General features: G+C 39.9%; 1 protein-coding gene across 3 annotated transcripts in view; it reads right to left on the minus strand.

The window, feature by feature from the left end:
* The window catches only part of nbr1a (NBR1 autophagy cargo receptor a), a 69,125-nt gene that overhangs the window by 47,203 nt on the left and 980 nt on the right, over nucleotides 1-20,942 (minus strand). For all 3 annotated transcript variants that reach the window (XM_078529723.1, XM_078529722.1, XM_078529721.1), the window contains exons 2-5: nucleotides 10,297-10,359; nucleotides 9,474-9,492; nucleotides 4,290-4,312; nucleotides 899-1,117 (exon numbers count right to left, since the gene is read on the minus strand). In XM_078529723.1, the coding sequence (XP_078385849.1) occupies nucleotides 899-1,117; nucleotides 4,290-4,312; nucleotides 9,474-9,492; nucleotides 10,297-10,359 (324 nt within the window). The remainder of the gene's footprint in view (nucleotides 1-898; nucleotides 1,118-4,289; nucleotides 4,313-9,473; nucleotides 9,493-10,296; nucleotides 10,360-20,942) is intronic.

A 20,942-nucleotide genomic window follows, 5' to 3' on the forward strand; every position in this document is an offset into this window, starting at 1 on the left:
GCTGGGCGGGGTTTAGGAACATGGGGCATGGTTATGGTCTGGAAATGAGGAAGTATGGATTTCTTTGACCATCTTTGAGTTTTAACTTCTGCCAGTGTGAAACAACTTCTTGTATAAAATTAGAAAAGGGAAATAATAAATTGGCCATTAAATGCAATATTAACTGTTATAAGAATGTTGATTTTTAATAACTTGATTGCATGTGACCCTAACAGTCCATTCTTTCAGCTTCAGCGTATAGTGTGAAATAAATTAATATTTTATGTTAGTAGATTTATAAAATGTTTCACAAAGCTGTCCATAACATCTACCCCCCCAACCATGCTCTTCCCTCCTGCTGCAACATGAACTTGCTCTTCAGCTGTAGACTTTCCTGGGGCCGTCCCCACCAGACTCACAGCCCAGAACTCTGGTGGGGGGGGGGGGGGGGGGGGAGTTTTCCCAGGCAAGTGGGGTGGGGAGGTTTGTAGTTGTGGATGGGTGGGTGGGGTTGGGGGGGGCGGAGATTAAATTCTCTGAAATTGACGTCGGCTCTAGCTTCCTGTTATGTTGCTCCACTGGCCGGACAGGTGTGATGTCATCGGAGTTCTGCATATGCACAGACCAGTAGGCAGGTGCAAGTGGTTACTGGTGGCTATCCTGCATGGCCACCTTGTGTTGGCAGGGGACCGTGTTTATAAAAAAGCCTGAAAAAAATTACAAGCAGGTTTCCAAGTCCAGAAAGTAGGAGTGGAAGAAATGAGGGGAATAAAAGGTCTGGTTTTAAAAGGGGTCTTTTGTCAAAGCACTCCAATTCAGTTGCAGTATAAACGAATATCAAAGGCTAGCAATGTTCAGTATAGCCATTAGCTTGGTTTACTGACTTTGAAATTTCTAACACTTCATAAAAATGCCATACCTTTCTTTTAGCTTCTTCTGTTACCTTCACGTCTTGGCCCATGGACTTTGCTAACTGTGAATAATGTTTCATTTCTTTTTTCTTAGCTTTCTTATTCTGAGATTCTTTCAGTTCATTATTTTCAAAAGTCCGCTTTGCACACTGGCCTTCTGGTTTTTCCTTCAGTTGCTTTACTTCATAAACATTCATTTGAATCCGATTCCCTTGTTTAACTGCACTCTAATTAAAAGGAATGCAAATAGCAGTAATAAGATAGACGTCACAACATTTCACCACAAACATCATGACAGTACATCACAGAGCACTTGCAGTTCCACAAAATAGTTTACTAAAAGGGTCACTGATGTTGTTTTTAAAAAAAAACTAGTGTGATATTCAACAGGCAGTAGGAACTGTAGCGCTATGGTGCTGTAATTGCAATCCAGAGGATGCTAGTTCAAATTTCACCGAGTTATGAATTTGAATTCAATAAATCTCATTATTAATGGAAGGCAATAAGGAAAGGGAAAATATTTCCTTTAACTGGTCTGGCCTACACCCGACTCCAGTAACGCCCTCTGAATCAACTTAGCTAACAACTAGGCAACTGACATGACAGTCCTGTTCACACTCAAGGAAGAAGCAAACTAAAATTCCACTCATGGTATGCTTGCAGATCAAGTACATGCATTATAGGTGGAGAGCATTATCATTAGCAGGAGAGATCACAGAACAGTAAAAAACACTGCATAAAGGCAAAGAAAAATGAACAATTCACTCTATTAGAATTACACCTCTTTCAAAGACATTCAATGGCACTAATGTCAGTTATGAAAGGTCTATAGCCCAGGCTATTCCATCTCTAGCAAAGAATAAAAATTGGGATTTGTTCCTCGACGGCAGGTTTACCCCATGTGGCTGAACCATACAGGCAATGAGGGTCTCGGGTTTGACCCCTATCTGTGCAGAGGTAGCTAGTCTAAGTGGAGCAGTGATAGTTGAGCAACAGCTCGGCACTGGGCTCTGGGTGAGAGAGGAAAATGAGTTTAGTTAATTCTACATACTGTGCACCAAGTCTTGAATATGCAAATATTAGCAAGAATCACTGCCCACGATGATATCCCCTCCCATGCTTGAATCATTCACAAGTCACTCACTCATGAATAACGGTCAATCAGACAAGGTACTGGAGGGTGGCCGGTGGAACTAGTCCCCACCAAAGAATCAGTACCTTCAGGTGAGTAGTTGGACATAAAATTGGAAACAATAAAAGGGAAAGGAGATTGACAACTACAAAGTTACATCAATATTGTTTGGCAACTTAAAAAGTTTCTTAAGTCTTCATATAGTCATCCATTCTAAAGTTGGAAGGTATTTGAACGCAGGTGCCGAACTCAAGCATGTTCATGGAAAAACTCAGCAGGTCTGACAGTATCTGTGGAGAGGAATACAGTTAACGTTTCAAGTCCGTATGACTCTTCGACAGAACGAAGTTATGCCTGTCTCTTTATGGGGTATGCGGAACATTCCTTGTTCCAGTCCTACTCCGGCCCCCTCCCACAACCATTTCTCCGATACATCGATGACTGCTTCATGCTCTCATCTGGACCTGGAAAAATTTATTAATTTTGCTTCCAATTTCCACCCCTCCATCATTTTCACGTGGTCCATCTCTGACACTTCCCTTCCTTGACCACTGTCTCAATTTCTGATGATACACTGTCCACCGATATTCATTACAAGCCTACCGACTCCCACAACTACCTTGACTACAGCTCCTCACACCCGGCTTCCTGTAAGGACTCCATCCCATTTTCTCAGTTCCTTCGCCTCCGTTGAATCTGTTCTGATGATGCCACTTTCAAAAACAGTTCCTCTGACATGTTTTCCACCCACTGTGGTTGACAGGGCCCTCAACTGTGTCCGACTCATCTCCTGCGCATCCGCCCTCACACCTTCCTCTCCCTCCCAGAACCATGATAGGGTCCCCCTTGTCCTCACTTATCACCCCACCAGCCTCCGCATTCAAAGGATCATCCTCCGCCATTTCTGCCAACTCCAGCATGATGCCACCACCAAACACATCTTCCCTTCACCCACTCTGGCGGCATTCCACAGGGATCATTCCCTCCGGGACACCCTGGTCCACTCCTCCATCACCCCGCTACACCTCAACCCCCTCCCACGGCACCTTCCCATGCAACCGCAGAAGGTGCAACACCTGCCCCTTTACTTCCCCTCTCCTCCCCGTCCGAGGGCCCAAACACTCCTTTCAAGTGAAGCAGCATTTCACTTGCACTTCCCTGAATTTAGTCTACTGCATTCGCTGCTCCCAATGCGGTTTCCTCTACATGGGGAGAGACCAAACGCAGACTGAGTGACCGCTTTGTGGAACACCTTCGGTCTGTCCGGAAGCATGACCCAGACCTCCCTGTCGTTTGCCATTTCAATACTCCACCCTGCTCTCATGCCGACATGTCCATCCCTGGCCTGCTGCAATGTTCCAGTGAAGCTCAACGCAAACTGGAGGAATAGCACCTCATCTTCCGACTAGGCACTTTACAGCCTTCCGGACTGAATATGGAGTTCAACAACTTTAGATCATGAACTCTCTCCTCCATCCCCACCCCCTTTCCGATCCTCCTTTTTTCCCCAATAATTAATATATATTTTTCTTTTCCCACCTATTTCCATTATTTTTAAATGTATTTCCATCCATTGTTTTATCTCTACCTTTTAGTCTATTTCGATCCCTTCCCCCGCCCCCCCACTCCCACTAGGGCTATCTGTACCTTGCTTGTCCTGCTTTCTACCCTTAATGTCACCTATTAGCACATTTCTTAGCTAATATCACCACCGTCAACACCTCTTTATCCTTTTGTCTATGACATCTTTTGGCAATCTCCACCTATCACTGGCCCTCTATCCAGCTCTACTTGTCCCACCCCCCCTTAAACCAGCTTATATTTCACCTCTCTTCTATTTTTCCTTAATTCTGTTGAAGAATCATTCGGACTTGAAACGTTAACTGTATTCCTCTCCGCAGATGCTGTCAGACCTGCTGAGTTTTTCCAGGTATTTTTATTTTTGTTTTTGTTTTGGATTTCCAGCATCCGCAGTTTTTTGCTTTTATCAAGCACGTTCATTATTACAAGTGTAGATTATCTCCACATGAAAGGATTATTGATTGTAAAGTAAATTACAGGAAGTATAACTGACTGATATGCATTCGATTACATTGCAGCAAATATGTCAGTGCACATATTACACAAACGTCATCTTTATCATTGTACTCTGAACAATTTTCCTTAACATACCAGTTAATAATAATGCTTAACGTTGTGGAAAATTAAGCAAAAAGTTGATTGAATTAATTCACTTAATCCCAATTAATTCAACAATGCGCAATTACCTTTAAAACTTCTTCATATTCTTCTGTTATAGAGAAAAAAATTACAATGAAATAGATTTTTTAAAGTTGTCATACAGAAGAGGAGTGCAAGTATACAATATATAAACATCTAACATGCACCTTACGGACTACGACTGTTCTGGTAATTAGCTGTAGTCCATGGATCATAGGGCATCTCTCTCCATTAGAGAGAGATGTGGTTATATCGCTTGAGAGGCACCACTGCACAGGCAGGGAGGAAGGCTTCCAATGAACTACCACAGCTAGTACAGGGATTGAACCCACGCTGTTTGTGCCATTCTGCACCACACTCTAGTCATCTAGCCAATTTAGCTAACCGACTCCCACATGACTATACTACATATCCAAAATAAAAGTAACGGGGGAGATTGTCATTGGCTCCTTTACGCTCTAAACAGTCTTTGAGGTGGCCAAGTATTGGTTTGGGTTGCGCTTACCACAAGGCGCCATCTTGGGAAGAGAGTTGATGTTCACGAGGAATCACTACCTAAGTAATCATTAAGGGGTTGGATTGCTACTTAAATTGCCTGTTAACCCTTCTTAAAGAAACTGCATGACATTTCTGTGGATAGCACTTGATCCAACACTGTCCCTTAACAGTGACCAGCTGACTGGGAGTAAATGAAACATTGCGAAGGATTTTGAGTGCCACTCAAAGGCACACTGACCTTCTACTGTTCAGTTATTGCTAGGGGTTTGAAGGGTACGTTTTGAAAAATATTGGAAGACTTTGACATTTTATCAAGACTTCATCAACACTCTATATCATTTATTCTAAAAATTCTGTGAGGACTTCACCTAAAAAAAATAAGTGCCATGGCACTATATCTTATAGGAATCACCAGGCAAAAAGGAGTGCCTGGTTGTCGGCATGTTTCTAAGGGTTCCCATTGGTCTGCGGGAGGATTGGGAGGAGGACATGTAGCCAGGAAGAGCAGCACTATCTGCTACAGAAGAGGGGGACAGGATGACGAGATGGACTCCTTCGCACCTGCTGGTAGAGGGCATCCTTCCTCCTCTGGATGTCAACTAGGACCTCCAGTGTCGCTTCCAAACACCTGTGCTACCTCTCAAGCTGTCCCTGAGCCATCCTGAAACCTTCTGCTCTGTGTCAGCCACCTCACTCCACACTTGCAGTGGAAATTAAGTTTGGAGCCCATGAAAACTGCTTCCAATCAGGGATGAGTGTTAAACCGGCAGGTGTCAAAAGCAAGATTCTACAGGCAGTGTAGACATGTTCCCACAAATAAAAAGGGTGGTACTGCCAAATCTAGAGCTCCATGGTTATCCAGAAACATATAGGGCAAGATAAAGCAGAAAAAGAAAGCTTATGAAAGTCACAAAAAGCTTAATACTGTAGAAAGCCTAGAGGAGTATAAAAAGTATAGGGGTGAAGTAAAAAAGGAACTTACGCAAGCAAAGAGAGGGTACAAAAAAATATTGGCAGGTAAAATCAAAGAAAACTCAAAGGTGTCTTGCTAGTACATTAAGAGCAAGAGAATAACTAAGGGAAGGGTAGGGCTGATCGAAGATGTACGTGGTAACTTATGTGTTGATGCTGAAGTTGTGGGCAGGGTTCTCAATGAGTACTGTATCTCTGTCTTCACTAAGGAGAGGGATGACGCAGACATTTGTTAAGGAAGAGTGCGAAATATTAGATACAATAAGCATAGTGAGAGAGGAAGTACTGGAGGGACTGACACCTTGAAGGCGGATAGTATCTCAGGCTGTTAAAGGAAGCCAGGGAAGAAATAGCAGATGCTCTGAGGATCATTTTCCAATGCTCACTAGATACAGAAGAGGTACCAGAGGATTGGAAGTCTGTGAACATTGTACCATTATTTAAAATGGGTGCAACGGATAAGCCAGAAAATTACAGGATGGAGAGTCTGACTTTGGTGGTGGGCAAATTGTTGGAATCAATTCTGACAGACAGGATAAACTGTCACTAGTCATCTTCCGACTAGGTACTTTACAGCCTTCCGGACTGAATATTGAGTTCAACAACTTTAGATCTTGAACTCCCTCCTCCATCCCCACCCCCTTTCCGTTTCTTCCCCCTCCCTTTTGTTTTTTCCAATAATTTATATAGATTTTTCTTTTTCCACCTATTTCCATTATTTTTAAATCTATACCTTTTATGCCCTTTTAGTCTTATTTCACCTCACCCCACTAGAGCTATCTGTACCTTGCGTGCCCTGCCATCCATTCTTAATTAGCACTTTTAGATAATATCACCATCTTCAACACCTCTTTGTTCTTTTGTCTGTGACATCTTTTGATTATCTGCTCCTATCACTGCTTGCTTGTCCCTACAACCACCCCCCCCACCCAACTTCTCTCCCCCCACCTTAAACCAGCTTATATTTCACCCCTCTTATTTTTACTTAGTTCTGTTGAAGGGTCATGAGGACTCAAAACGTCAACTTTGTTCTTCTCCGCCGATGCTGCCAGACCTGCTGAGTTTTTCCAGGTATTTCTGTTTTTGTTTTGGATTTCCAGCATCCGCAGTTTTTTGTTTTTAACATATGGCAGACTGGTCAGAAAAGTGAGATCCCATAGGATACAGGGGAAGGTTGTGAATTGGATCCAAAATTGGCTCAGCAACAGGAAACAAATAAAAACAAAACAAAATTCTCTACCCCAGAGAGTTGTGGAGGCTAGATCACTGAAAGTACTTAAAGAGGAGATCGATAGATTTTTGAAATATCGGGGAGTTGAGGGCTATGAGGAGCTGGCATGAAAGAGGGGTGGAGGCCTGAGGCATATCAGCATGATTTAATTGAATGGCGGGGCAGGCTCGTGGGGCTGAATGGCCTACTCTTGCTCCTGTTTCTTACGTTCTTATGAATTGATTGCAAAAGTGGGGAGGTTATGCTTCAGTTGCACAGGGCATTGGTGAGGCCACATCTGGAGTACTGTGTACAGTACTAGTCTCCTTATTTAAAGAAAGATGTAAATACGTTAGAAGCAGTTCAGAGAAGGTTTACGAGACTAATACCAGGAATGGGCAGGTTGTCTTCTGAGGAAAGACTGGACACATTCGCCTTGTATCTACTGGAATTTAGAAGAGTAAGAGGCGACTTAATTGAAACCTTCAAGATCCTGAGGGGTTTTGACAGGGTGGGTGTGGAGAGGATTGTGGGAGAATCTAAAACTAGGGGTTACTGTTTAAAAATAAGGGGTTGCTCATTTAAGACACAGATGAGGAGAAATTTTTTCTGAGGGTTGCGAATCTTTGGATCTCTCTTCCTCAAAAGTCAATGGAAGCAGAGTCTTTGAATATTTTTAAGGCAAAGCTGGAAAGATTCTTGATTAACAAGGGGTAAAGATTATTGGGGATAGGCAGGAAAGTGGGGTTGAGGTTACATGCAGATCAGCCATGATCTTATTAAATGGTAGGGCAGGCTTGAGGGGTTGAGTGGCCAATTCCTGCTCCTAATTCGTACATTCGTATGTACAAAGGGTAATGGTCAATGGATGTTTTTGCGAATGGAAAGCAGTTTACAGTGGCGTTCCAAGGGCTTAGTGTTGGGGCCCTTGCTGTATATTGTATATATTAATGGTTTGGACTTAAACGTGGAAGGAATGATCGGGAAATTTGCAGATGACACAAAAATTGACTGTGTAGTTGATAGTGAAGAGGATAGCTGTTGTCTCCAGAATTATATCAATGGTTTGGTTGAGTGGGTGAAGAAATGGCAAATGGATTTCAATCCAGAGAAGTGCGAGGTAATGCATTTTGGGAGGGCAAACAAAGCAAGGGAATACTCAAACAGGAGGATATCGAGAGGGGCTGAGGAAGTGAGAGACCTTGCAGTGCATGTCAACTGGTCGCTGAAGGTGGCAGGACAGGTGGATAAGGTGGTAAAGAAAGCATATTGAATGCTTTCTATTATTGGACAAGGTATTGAATACGAAAGCAGGGATATAATGCTGGAACTGTATAAAACGCTGGTTAGGCCACAGCTGGAATTTTATGCACAATTCTGGTCACCACATTACAGGAAGGACATAATTGCTCTGGAGAGAGTACAGAGGATATTTACAAGAATGTTTTCCTTAGAACAGAGGAGGCTGAGGGGTGACCTAATTGAGGCGTACAAAATTATGAGGTGCCTAGATAGGGTAGACAGGGGAGACCCGTTTTCCCCCTAGTTGAGGAGTGAATTACCAGGGGGCATGGATTAAAGGTGATTGGTAGAAGGGGACGTGATGAAAAAATGTTTTCACCCAGAGGGTGGTGGGCATCTGGAATTCACTGCCTAGGTTGGTGGATGAGGCCGAAATGCTCAACTCATTCAAGAGGTACTTGGATCTGCACCTGAAGTGCTGTAACCTGCAAGGCTACGGACCAGGTGCTGGAAGGTGGGATTGAAATGAACAGCTAGTTTCTTTGTTCCTTTTTTGGCTGGCGCAGACAATGAGCTGAATGGCCTCTTTCAGGGCTGTAACTTTTCTATGGTTCTATAGTGTGTGTTTTGGCATTTCCAGACAAGTGCAAGTTATGGTAATCAGCAATTAGGCCCTAAATTGCGTGACAAAGTCAGACTTTCAAACACATGTGTCTTATTAGCACCCATTTTCACCCAAATACTCAAACCGTCCATGTAAAAACTAAGGTTAATTTAACAATACACATTTTATAAGATGATTCGTTCCTATTACATGATGTGTATAGATTAATTTAGTTTGTGGATTAAAACCAAAAGGCATGAATCATAACAAAGAATGAAAAGCACATCAATTCAACCAGGCCAGTTAGAGAGTACAGGTGATAAGAGGTGCACTACTGAGCATCCAGTGTGTCCCCAGGCTCTTTGTATAGGCAAAGTACTCTTGTATACCAAGAAGCTAGTTCCACAATCTCATTGATAGAGGCTGGGGGTTGTTTGGGTTATCATTTGAGAAAATGGGAGGCCTGAAGAGGGAGAAAACAAATACTTATTGTTTTACACATTTTAAGCTTATTCCTAAATTATAAGTACTGGTGTCACTGCACAACTAATTATTTTCTGCTTTTCAAATTCTTGCAAGCAAACCACAAAATTTTGAAGCCAAACAGAATTACGGTGTTTAATATTTTTAAAAAGTGCATGCTGCCAATTGTAAATAATCTGGAAGTTTTCTATATTTTCAAATTTACTTTGAATGCACACTTACCTGCACTGTTAACAGACACCTAAAAAGGAAAAAAAAGTCATGAAATAAAACGTACTCTATAAAATATTCCAAACATTGCTTTTATGAAAATAAGCATCTACATTGCAAAGCTAATGGTCAAGGTGTTGAATTATATAAAAGGTTTTCATTCCTTAAACACATCAGAGTAATTGGGAGCTAAAGAACATACTGTTATTAAAGCAGTATCACATATCCAACATAGGATGAACATGGAATTTTGGTTAGCCAGGAATCTGATTCATGCAGAAACCCATCACAAGAGGTGGAGTTTAACCAGTTAAAATCCTCCGGGCTATGTACTAACACAGATCACTGCCAAGCTTCCACTGTTTATATAGCTAACCAATCTATGTGTCAGCTTCATCTAGACCCTGTGACAGATTTATTCTGACACATCCCATTAATAAACCAGGTCGGCTAGTCATTCATCAATCGTGCTCTGCAGTGCTATCTCAATTATCAGATTAATGAATCTGCTAGGAATTCACCGGGGTTCCAGTCTTCCATTGGTGGGTCCTCTTGCAGCCAGCTCAGCCCAGATATCCCCACCCCCTCCCCATGTGTATAACCATTAGTTGATCATTAAGACAACATTCAAGAACAGTTTTTTGCCATTACTGGCACCACTGGACAACAGGCACCAGAATTCCTCAGGCAGCACAACTCATTGCAAAAAGACTACATTAAGCACAGAAGCTAACACAATTAACTGACAACCCTACTTAGAAAATTAAGAGACAGAGTAAAGTTATTAAAACCAAACAAAAATATTCCAAAACACTGAAGCACAACAGGAACTCACCTCCTCATTATCTTCATCAAAGTACTTCATTTGCACATTGTTGAGATCAAAGGAAACTTGTACCTAAAAAACATCAAAAATATGCTATTTTTTGTATTTTAACCATCACTAAATTGTAGAACTTGTCACCCATAGTAACACTTCACACATCACACAGTATCCAACTCTCTTGCAAAACAGTTTGTGGGAGGTGGATTAGTAAACAGCATCTGTACTGTTAGAATTAGATGAAGGCAATTACATATGAACTAGGAGCAGGAGTAGGCCACTGGGCCCTTCAAGCCTGCTTTACCATTCAGTAAGATCATGGCTGATCTGATTGTGACCTCCTGCCCAACCTGACAACCTTTCACCCCCTTGTTAATCAAGAATCTATCTAGCTCTGCTTTAAAAATATTTAAAGACCCTGCTTCCACTGCCTTTTGAGGAAGAAAGTTCCAAAGACTCACTAACCTCAAAAAATTTCTCCTCATCTCTGTCTTAGATGAGTGACCCCTTATTTTTAAACCGTGACCACTAGTTCTAGATTCAAGAGGAAACATCCTCTCCACATTCACTCTGTCAAGACCCCTCTAGATCTTAAAGGTTTTGATCAAGTCACCTCTTAGTTTTCTCAATTCCAGCATATACAAGCCTAGCCTGTCCAATCTTTCCTCATAAGACAACCTGCCCATTCCTGGTAAGAGTTCAGTAAACCTTCTCTGAATTGCTTCTGACGCATTTACATCTTTCCTCAAATAAGGAGCACAGTACTCCAGATGTGGTCTCACCAATGTCCTGTACAACTGAAGAATAACCTCCCTACTTTTATATTCAATTCCCCTTGCAATAAACAAAACATTCTAAAAGCTTTCCTAAATACATGCTGGACCGGCATACTGGCCTTTTGAGATTCATGCGTTCGGATACCCAAATCACTCACTCAATCTCAGAGCTCTGCAATCTCTCAGCATTTAGATAATAAGCTTCTATTTTGTTCTTCCTGCCAAAATGGACGATTTCACATTTGCCCACACTATACTTCACTTGCCAGGTCTTTGCCCACTCATTTAACCCATGTCACTTTGTAGCCTCCTTACATCCTCTTCACAACTTACTTTCCTACCCATCTTTGTGTCATCAGCAAATTTAGCAAACATATCATCTGCCCCTTCATCCAATTCATTCATATAAATTTTTAAAAGTTGAGGCCCCAGCACTGATCCCTGTGGCACACCACTCATTACATCCTGCCAACCAGAAAAAGACCCATTTATGGCTACCCTCTGTTTCCTGTTAGGTAGCCAATCTTCTATCCATGCCAATATGTTACCCCTTACACTATGAGCCTTTATTTTCTGCAATAACCTTTGATGCAGCACCTTATCAAAGGCCTTCTGGAAATCCAAGTACAGTACATCCACCGATTCCCCTTTATCCACATGTGACTTCTTCAAAAAAACTCCAATAAATTAGATAAACCATGATTTCCCTTTCACAAAACCATGTTGACTCTGCCTGATTGCCTTGAATTTTTCTAAATGCCCTGCTATAACATCTTTAATAATAGCTTCTAACATTTTCCCTTTGACAGATGTTAAGCTAACTGGCCTGTAGTTTCCTGCTTTCTGTCTCCCTCACTTTTTGAATGAAGGAGTTACATTTGCTATTTGCCAATCTAATAGAACCTTCCCCGAATCTAGGGAATTTTGGAAAATTAAAATCAACGCATCAACTATTTCACTAGCTGCTTCTTTCAAGATCCTAGGACCCGGGGATTTGTCAGCCTGCAGCTCCAACAATTTGCTCAATACCACTTCTCTGGTGATTGTAATTTTCCTGAGTTCCTCCCTCCCTTCCATGTCCTGATTTACAGCTATTTCTGGGATGTTACTCATTTGATAAGGTGCTGCATCAAAGGTTATTGCAGAAAATAAAGGCTCATGGTGTAGGGGGTAACATTTTGGCATGGATAGAAGATTGTTTCCTGTTAGGTAGCCAGAGGGTAGCCACAAATGGGTCTTTTTCTGGTTGGCAGGATGTAATGAGTGGTGTGCCACAGGGATCAGTGCTGGGGCCTCAACGTTTTAAAATGTATATGAATGACTTGGATGAAGGGGCAGATGATATGGTTGCTAAATTTGCTGATGACACAAAGGCGGGTAGGAAAGTAAGTTGTGAAGAGGACGTAAGGAGTGAAAACCAATGCAAAATACCTTTTCAATTTATCTAACATCTCCTTACTTTCCATTATTAATTCCCCAGACTCACTTTCTATAGGACCAATGCTCACTTTGTTAACTCTTCTCTTATTTAAGTATCTACAGAAACTTACTATCCGTCTTTATATTTCCTGCTAGCTTTCTCCTATGCTCTAATTTTTCCTTCTTTATTAATCTTTCTTTTTAGCACTGTCATTTCCAATTAAGATTGAGAATTCACCTCAGGAACAAAATGTGACAGAAGCAGAGGTCCCCCCAACATTTTTTTCCACCATACCACAGAGCCCTTCTCATCTGTATACCATATTTATTTACCAAAAACTTTCAGAGTAATCCCAAAAGTCTTTATGAAAAAAATCAATTCCCTTTACTCCTGCCTTCAATTTTTTAAAGTTACTAAATCCACCTAGAATACAAACCCATCACCTTCCCACTGACATTACCAGCTACAGATTTGTTATTCTGTGCTGGCTGCTAGGAGGCAACACAGCTTTTAGAAGGCATTCAATCATGGCCTGAGTTGACCCACACAAATCAGTTTTCCTTCTCTCCTCCATCAGTGGCAGAAACAAACTTCCTCAGACAAATTGTGCTTACAAATGATAGTGTTCTGCTCTGATCTAATAATATTTGATACACATTTCAGGATTCCTAACTGTATTATGCTGGTCACAATATCCAAGTACAGCAAGTCTTCCACTCAAGTTTTTAATGCAGAGCCAAGAATGCATTAAGCCAGAAACATTAGCATTACATTTAATCAATGTGTGAGCAGTGAAGTTTGTTTATTTAGCAAGGTAATGGCCAACAACAATGCATTTTTATTCCAGTCTTGAAAAAGTCCAGCATAATCCAGAAATTGTGCCATGTTGGCATGCCATTGCAGCATTTTTTTTGTAATTTTGTTAACATTTATTAAGCACAACTTCTGGAATAGCTAAATTAAAAAATCAGTCTAATTATGGGAGGTCATTTCAATAGATAGTTCTACCGACTTCCATCAATCTCCTGAAATCTATGAGTATTTTTGGGAACCAACTATATAGTTCATTTTCAAAACAATATTTATTTTTAAAAAACATTTTTACCTTTTTAACAAGTTAATTCATTTCAAAAGATACAAATTCCTTTAGGACATGATGAATGCAAGCCTTTTTTCATTAACATTCTGAAAGAACTTATGGATAAAGTATAAGAATTTGATAGAATTAGTTGTACAGAAGTCAACTAGAAATATGTTACACTTTATTTTACAATAGTAATTTCCACATTAAAAATTGCTACTGGGTGTCCTCAAACTCTACCCAGATTACTTTACAATTAGTTCACCAAGTTAACACTAAAGGACTACAAGATCAGTACAGACAGAACAATGCTAAAGCTTTGCATGGTGCTGAAACAGCAGCAAGCCCATGACATACAGACTCCTATCCCCATTCTAAAATGTTAACATTCTGAAAAAAACTGGCTCATGCTAGAAGTAACAGCAATCTTCACTCAAGTGAAAATCTGAGTCTAAAGAAGTTGTACAAAATAATTTACAATGCATTGCTCGGAATGTGTTCTGTTTTGGTCACAGACCAGAAAAGAAAAATCCACTACATCAGAAAACAAAGATGTCTGATCCAAAGTGTAAATTGTGATGGCTCATGAGAAAGATTAGAGATCAGAAAATTAGAGCAAGTAAATTTAGAACCACCAACAGGTGAACCATCTTTACTCAGAGGATTACATGCTTAGGACAGTTTGGCAGACAGGGGTGTACAGGTGGCATTGTTTATTATATAAATGGAATGTTGGAAACTTATCCCCCCAGTACCCCATGAGTGAAAATGCCTCTGTTACCCATGATTTTTCTAATGCATGAATCCAGACAGAGAGACTGTTGTTACCCTGTCTAACCAGAAATATCAAACAATCAGATCATGACCTTATTCGACATCTACACATGTACTTTGCAGCAGATTTATTCTCTCCTCTCTAGCTTGGAAACATGGAGTGCCTCTGCTGTCAGTTGCTTTAGAGACAATAACAACACAGATCGGAGTTCACATACAAGTATAAATTATGCCCAACTGAGATCAATCCAAACAAATTAATTTCTGCAAGGTCCCCATTTGGTCAATGTTGCAGATTCTCAAATATTTTCACGAGAACCTTGAAAAAGATTTATAATACTCAAGGAAACCAATGATTGAGCCTAGTCTCAAAATAGCCTAGGGCCCAAAATTTCCCAATGATAGGAATAAAGAAAGCGCACTTCACTTCATTCTTCATGATTTTACAAAGCTGCCTCTGATTTATCAGCTTGTTGAGTGAAGAAAAACAAACATTCCATCATTTTCTGCAAAGAGAAATTTCAGGCCTCACGCTTGTGGCTGTAAGAAATTCTGCTGCTTTTATAATATTATCCTCTACAATTAACACAAAAGCAAGCAAGGGCCACTGTTTAAGTCGGCATCCACACAGTAAACTCATTTCTTTCCCACAACTACAGTAACACAGGTCAGGCATAAATTCCAGGTAAACTACGGATTGCGAATATAAATTACAGACAGTTCTTTACAGGTCACCTCAATTTACTTAATTCTGTTCTTAAGATACAAAGCCAAAATCAATTACCAGTGAAGTGTACCAAAACATCTAAAAGCTCTCCTTTGAACAAGTAGGTCTATAAAGAATCAAGTAAGCATGTATTTTGAACCTTCAGAAAAGTTGTTGCCTCAGTGGCAAGGTTTATGGAACCGAAGTATGATGTATAAAATCTAACTTCTGTTTCAGTGGACTTTGTATGTTGACCCTGATATCTTATTTTCCACACACTTCATGAACAGAGGATACACTCTAGGTATATATGAATCCTCAAGGCATGTCCAACACCATACAGTGTACAAGTGCTATCGTTAAAGGTAAGCTTTTTGGGTGAAAATGAAACAGATTTCCAAGTGATTCTTTTTCATTGTACAGGGAAGCCAGAAATGGTGGAAGTCAAAGTTTCCTTGGGGAACCAGAAAGGCAAGAAGCACCATGGGGCTGATCCCTAGCAGCAGACTTTCATCTTCATCACCTGGGAAGTAATCTGAAATTTATGGAAAATTGGGTGAATGTTAGAACAGGCAGGTATGTATTCCATCAGAAAACTATTCAATCAGCAAAGGTAAAAATTACCTCCCCTAGAGTTAGAGGTCTGCATTGTCAGGAAAGACGAGAGGAACTTAGGGCACAGGGTTCAAACAAGTGAAAGGTAAATTTAGGACCTATTTCAGGAAGTGCTTCAAATGAAAGGTGTTCAACAAATGGAATGGGCTTTAGGGTCAGCAAAAACCTTGCAATTAATCAACAATTGGATTTTTGTAATTAGGGGACACTGTAGGGTTTTCCTGGGTAGACACCTGTAGTTACCTTACGAATGCAATAGTTTTACAACCTATCAAAGCAAAACCATAAAGAACCAATCATAACTTGTATGTTACACAATTATCAACAAAATCAACAATCCCCAGTCTGCAAATTCCATCAATAAATGACCTGCACTTCCATACACAATTCCTAGCCCACCAGAACTTTCTCCAGTTCACAACTTGGGTCTGGGTGGGAATCTCACCATTAATGACAGTTTTTGTACATAATGGTATTGGGCATGTCTGGTAGACACATACATACTTCAAGTATATCCTCAGTTTATAAAGTTAGGTTTGTTTTCAGGTTGCATAGCTAAAACTCAATTTCTAAATGAACTTTTAAAATCACCAATCATTTTGAGAGGTGTGATTATTCCATGGATACCATCTGGTGACTAGAAGTGAGCTGTCATTGGTGTCTTTCACTTGTGCTTAAAAGCTTCCAGTCAGATCCAAGATGCAATATCTGTCAATTCACCTCATATACATGATTCCCCAGTGCATCCTAGCCATTCTGTGCCTTCTGCTATACCCACATCAGAAACATTGCAGTAAATATCTTTAACTCATGGGTTGAACAATAGGACTAAAGGATACATCGTAATTTGTATCTAGTCTTCACTGATGTACCACACTGGATATCATAGTAAGTTCCACAGGTTTTCAAAATAGATTTCCACAAATCTGATGTTTTTGCTTTTCAGCATAACTAACGAGGCAGACTCACAAAGAAATAATTACTATTTTAATGCCAATTTGACTGCAATTTTTCCCCTCAAGCTGATCTGACAGTTAACCAAAGCTGACTTGACAGTTAACCACTATTGCTGAACCTAAATTTACTGCAACAGTATACTTAAAACAGAATTAACTCGTCATTACAACATACATTTACTGGACAATTCTAGATACAAAACAAGTGGCATTAAAGAATTTTGCAATCCTGGGTTGCTGAGCTTTAAAAATGAAAGCCAAAGAGTTTTAGAAGTGAAATGCACCAAGTACTTTTCTTTCTTATTGTCTGTTCTTCATAGAAACCATAGAAAATTTACAGCACAGAAGGAGGCCATTCGGCCCATCCTGTCCATGCCAGCCTAAGGACACCCAGGTGCCCTTTCTAATCTCACCATCCTGCACCCGGCCCATAGCCCTGCAGCTTACAGCACTTAAGGTGCAGGTCCAGGTACTTTTTAAAAGAGTTTAGAGTTTCTGCCTCTACCACCAACTTGGGCAGTGAATTCCAGACACCCACTACCCTCTGCATAAAAAAGTTCTTCCTCATGTCCCCCTGACACCTTCTGCCACTTATCTTGAATCTATGTCCCCTGGTTCTAGAATTCTCCACCAAGGGAAACAATTTTATCCTGTCCACTCTATCTATTCCCCTCATAATTTTGTACACCTCAATCAAGTCACCTCTCAACCTTCTTTGTTCTAAGGAAAATAACCCCAACCTATCCAATCTCTCCTCGTAGCTACACTTTTCTAACCCTGGCAACATTCTTGTAAACCAAGGAAATAAGTGCTGCTTCTAGAGCAAAGTAGCCAGTCAATAGTTTTGTAAAGATTGTATCTTATCAGCATGCTTTTATAGACTGACTAACACGGTATAAAACAAAGCCCATCAAATTTTGCAATGATTTTGGTTTCCAAACTATACACCGCAGTTTGAATCTTCTTCATTAAAAGAAAGATTTTTAAAAACTAAGTATGTCACAATTTTGTGAGACAGCCCAATGTACAAAGTTTCATAAATCCAGGTAGTCCTGCTTCATATAGCATTCAGTTCAGTATCTCAATAATGCTTGATCTTGCATACTGTTAGGAAATAAAATAAGATTTTCCATCAAATGAATACCTGCAACCTCCACACTGATGGAGGAGAATCCAAGATAGGAAGGATGGAGCTGGAAAGAAAAAAACTTCAATTCTCAACATGTATCGAGTTAGCTCCATACACAGCATAAAAGAGATGAGGAGATGGACTGAGACTATTATTCCACATGGTCAGCAAGTTTTAATTTTTGAGCTTTAAATTAACCATCAGTTTGATTCAGCAATAGCATTCTCAGAGTCAGAAGGCTGTTGGTTCAAATTCCACTCAGACTTGAACACATAATCTAGGCTGATACTTTGCCGTGCTAAGAGAGCCTTTTTCATGAGACATCACACCAAGGTCTCTGCTTGTTCAGCTAAGTGGATGAAATCCCATGGCATTATTTTGAGATGATCAGTGAGTTATTTCTAATGTCCTGGCCTACATTTACCCCTTGAGAGACTGGAACACTGGTATTCAGAGGTATCGAGGTGTCCTTAGAGTGAATGGTACTTTAGCCTTTATTGCAAAGGGATTGGAGCATATAAGTGGATAAGTTTATTACAATAACATAGAGCCTTGGTGAGACAACCTCAGTAGTACAGTGTACAATTTATTCTCCTTACCCAAGGAGATATATACTTGTCTTGGAGAGGGTGCCGGTGCCATGAAGCTTCACTAGATGGATTCCTAGGATGACAGGATTGCCCTATGAGGAGAGATTGAGTAGACTAGGCCCATATTCTCTAGAATTTAGAAGAATGAGGGTGATCTAATTGAAACATAAAATTCATAAGGAACTTGACAGGGTAGATTCTGGGAATAGGTTTCCCCTAGCAGAAGGGTCAAGATCCAGGGGTCACAATTTCATAAGGGATTGGCCATGTAGGACTGAAATGAGGAGAAACTTCTTCACTCAAAGGATTGTGAATCTGGAACTCTGTACCCCAGAGGGCCGTGGACGCTCAATTGTTGAGTATATTAAAGTTAGTAGCCAAAAAATCTATTATATATATATATCTATATACATATATAGCTGATCTTACTGAATGGCGGCGCAAGCTTGAAGACTGAATGGCCTACTCCAGCTCCCATTTCTTGTCTTCTTACATTCTTAAGCATGAAATTATATTATTCAGCAAAACAGCCTTAAATATTACCTACTCAAATTATTTGCCTAAAATTATTGTTCCTGTTCTATGTGACCCCTCAATCAACATCACTAAAAATAGATTAACTCCTCATTTGTCCTACTGTCGTCTGTGAATAGTAGCTTGGGTAAGCTTTCTATTGAGTTTCTCCACATCAGCGACTACATTACAACAGTACCAGCTATGAGACACACTAAGTCCCGAGATCATGACAGTGTCATACAAAAGGCTTGTAATACAAGAGATCCTCCAGCAGCATATTAATTTTCTGTCTAAATCTAATAAAGAAATAACGGATGTAAAGTTATACAAAAATTTTCCTTTATTTGGAACTCTTTTCTGGACAGGCCACCTGACCTATACACAGAAATTTACTAAAGCAGGGTTACTAGAGAAATGTTAACTTATGGAGGTTGCTCTGGGCTGCAATTATTGAGTGACGTTAGTCTCCAGCTACTCTGTTGCTTTGCCATTTATATACCAAAAATAAAGAATGCTTCATTATTTGAAGACATTTACTGCACACCTTGGGCTGTTACCCAAGGAAGCAATACTTTAAAGAAGCCACCTTAATTCAATGTTTAAGTTATCAAACACTGATGCTACAATGTTAGCACTTGTGAGAGGGAAAGTATAGGCTGAGTATTATACCAATTACATCCAACCAGATGACTGGAAGGCAGCAGGAAAGGTGAATTGAAATTGTATAATACATTTTTTTTTAAAATCTCAACTTCAAATAATCAAGTCCAAGTTAGATTAGATAACTATTTTATACAGATTCCTAGCATATTGCAAAGAACAATAGGAAGATGGCTGGGCAACTTAATGGAGTCCAGCTTTCTTAATGGATTTTAATTCTAGATAAGAAAGTGTAGCTTGGCTTTTTTTTAAGTATCATTAAACTCATGGAAATAGTGTTGAACACCATACACTTTCATTTGGGATGAAGGTTAAACGCAGGCCAGGCCGATGAGATACTGAATGCTCTAAGCTAATTAAGTTAGGCACAAATCCACAGTACCAAACTGCTCATAGTTCTGTAATCAGTATTATTTACAATCACAATGATGTTTGGTGTGAACAAAGGAGTATCAGCTTGGTTTATTAACTACAGTGGTCAAATTAAGGCACATTGCTAAGGTGCTGTTGAAGGAGTTTCAGCTTACAACTTGATAATATGAGGTGCAAAATCTTGGTGTTGCTATAGGTGAAAAAAGTTCAACTCTGGTGACAAGCACAAAAGCTCACCAACATCAAAGAAAAGTTAAAAACTTTTATCTGTCAATTCATTGAACTTTCAGTTAACAGTTTTGGATATTTGTAAACATCTCCATGCACATTGTACAATACTGAATTATTTGAGGGAATATTCCTATCTTTCTGAAAATGCTTTTAAATTATTTAGAATGAATCACTTCTCAGCAAAGTACGAATATAAGCCAATTGGATTATTGGGTGAAAGCTTACTTATAAAAGAATTAATACATAAACAGCCAAACTTGCACAACATTTAAGATTCAAATAATACAGGAAGTTTTAATAGATAGAAAAAAAAAGTACACTGCCTAAGAATTTGGGATACTGTTCACTCAGCATGCACTCTGACACAGCTTCAGCCTGATATTTGAAAATCAGAACCTTTCCAACCACAAGCACCACTCAATATCCTGTTTATAGAATAGGCTTAGTACCACTCGAAAAAGCTGTTAAACTGCAGATTTTTTAACCAGCAAAACATGACAAGCACATAGAGGGATGTATCATTAATCAGGATGTATCATCCTATAAACAAATTCTGGATCTATTCCTGTTTAGATCCACAGCAATGCCACATCATCATGATCGGTCTAATGAAAACAAGTGAGCAGAGATACGGTATGTTCATGTATGTCCAAGTAATCTTGCAAGCTAGCTTTCTTTCATTTGAAAACAATGAACACACCATAAAGTAAATATTTACTTTTATTAATGTACTGACAATACTATGTCAAACCAAAATGTTTCTTTTAACTAAGAAAAGATAAGCAAAGGACCAGAATCAATTATACAATGAATCACTGATGAGTTTTTTCTT

The sequence above is a fragment of the Cetorhinus maximus genome, chromosome 25 (assembly GCF_964194155.1).
Source record: "Cetorhinus maximus chromosome 25, sCetMax3.hap1.1, whole genome shotgun sequence".
Taxonomy (NCBI): Eukaryota; Metazoa; Chordata; class Chondrichthyes; order Lamniformes; family Cetorhinidae; genus Cetorhinus; species Cetorhinus maximus.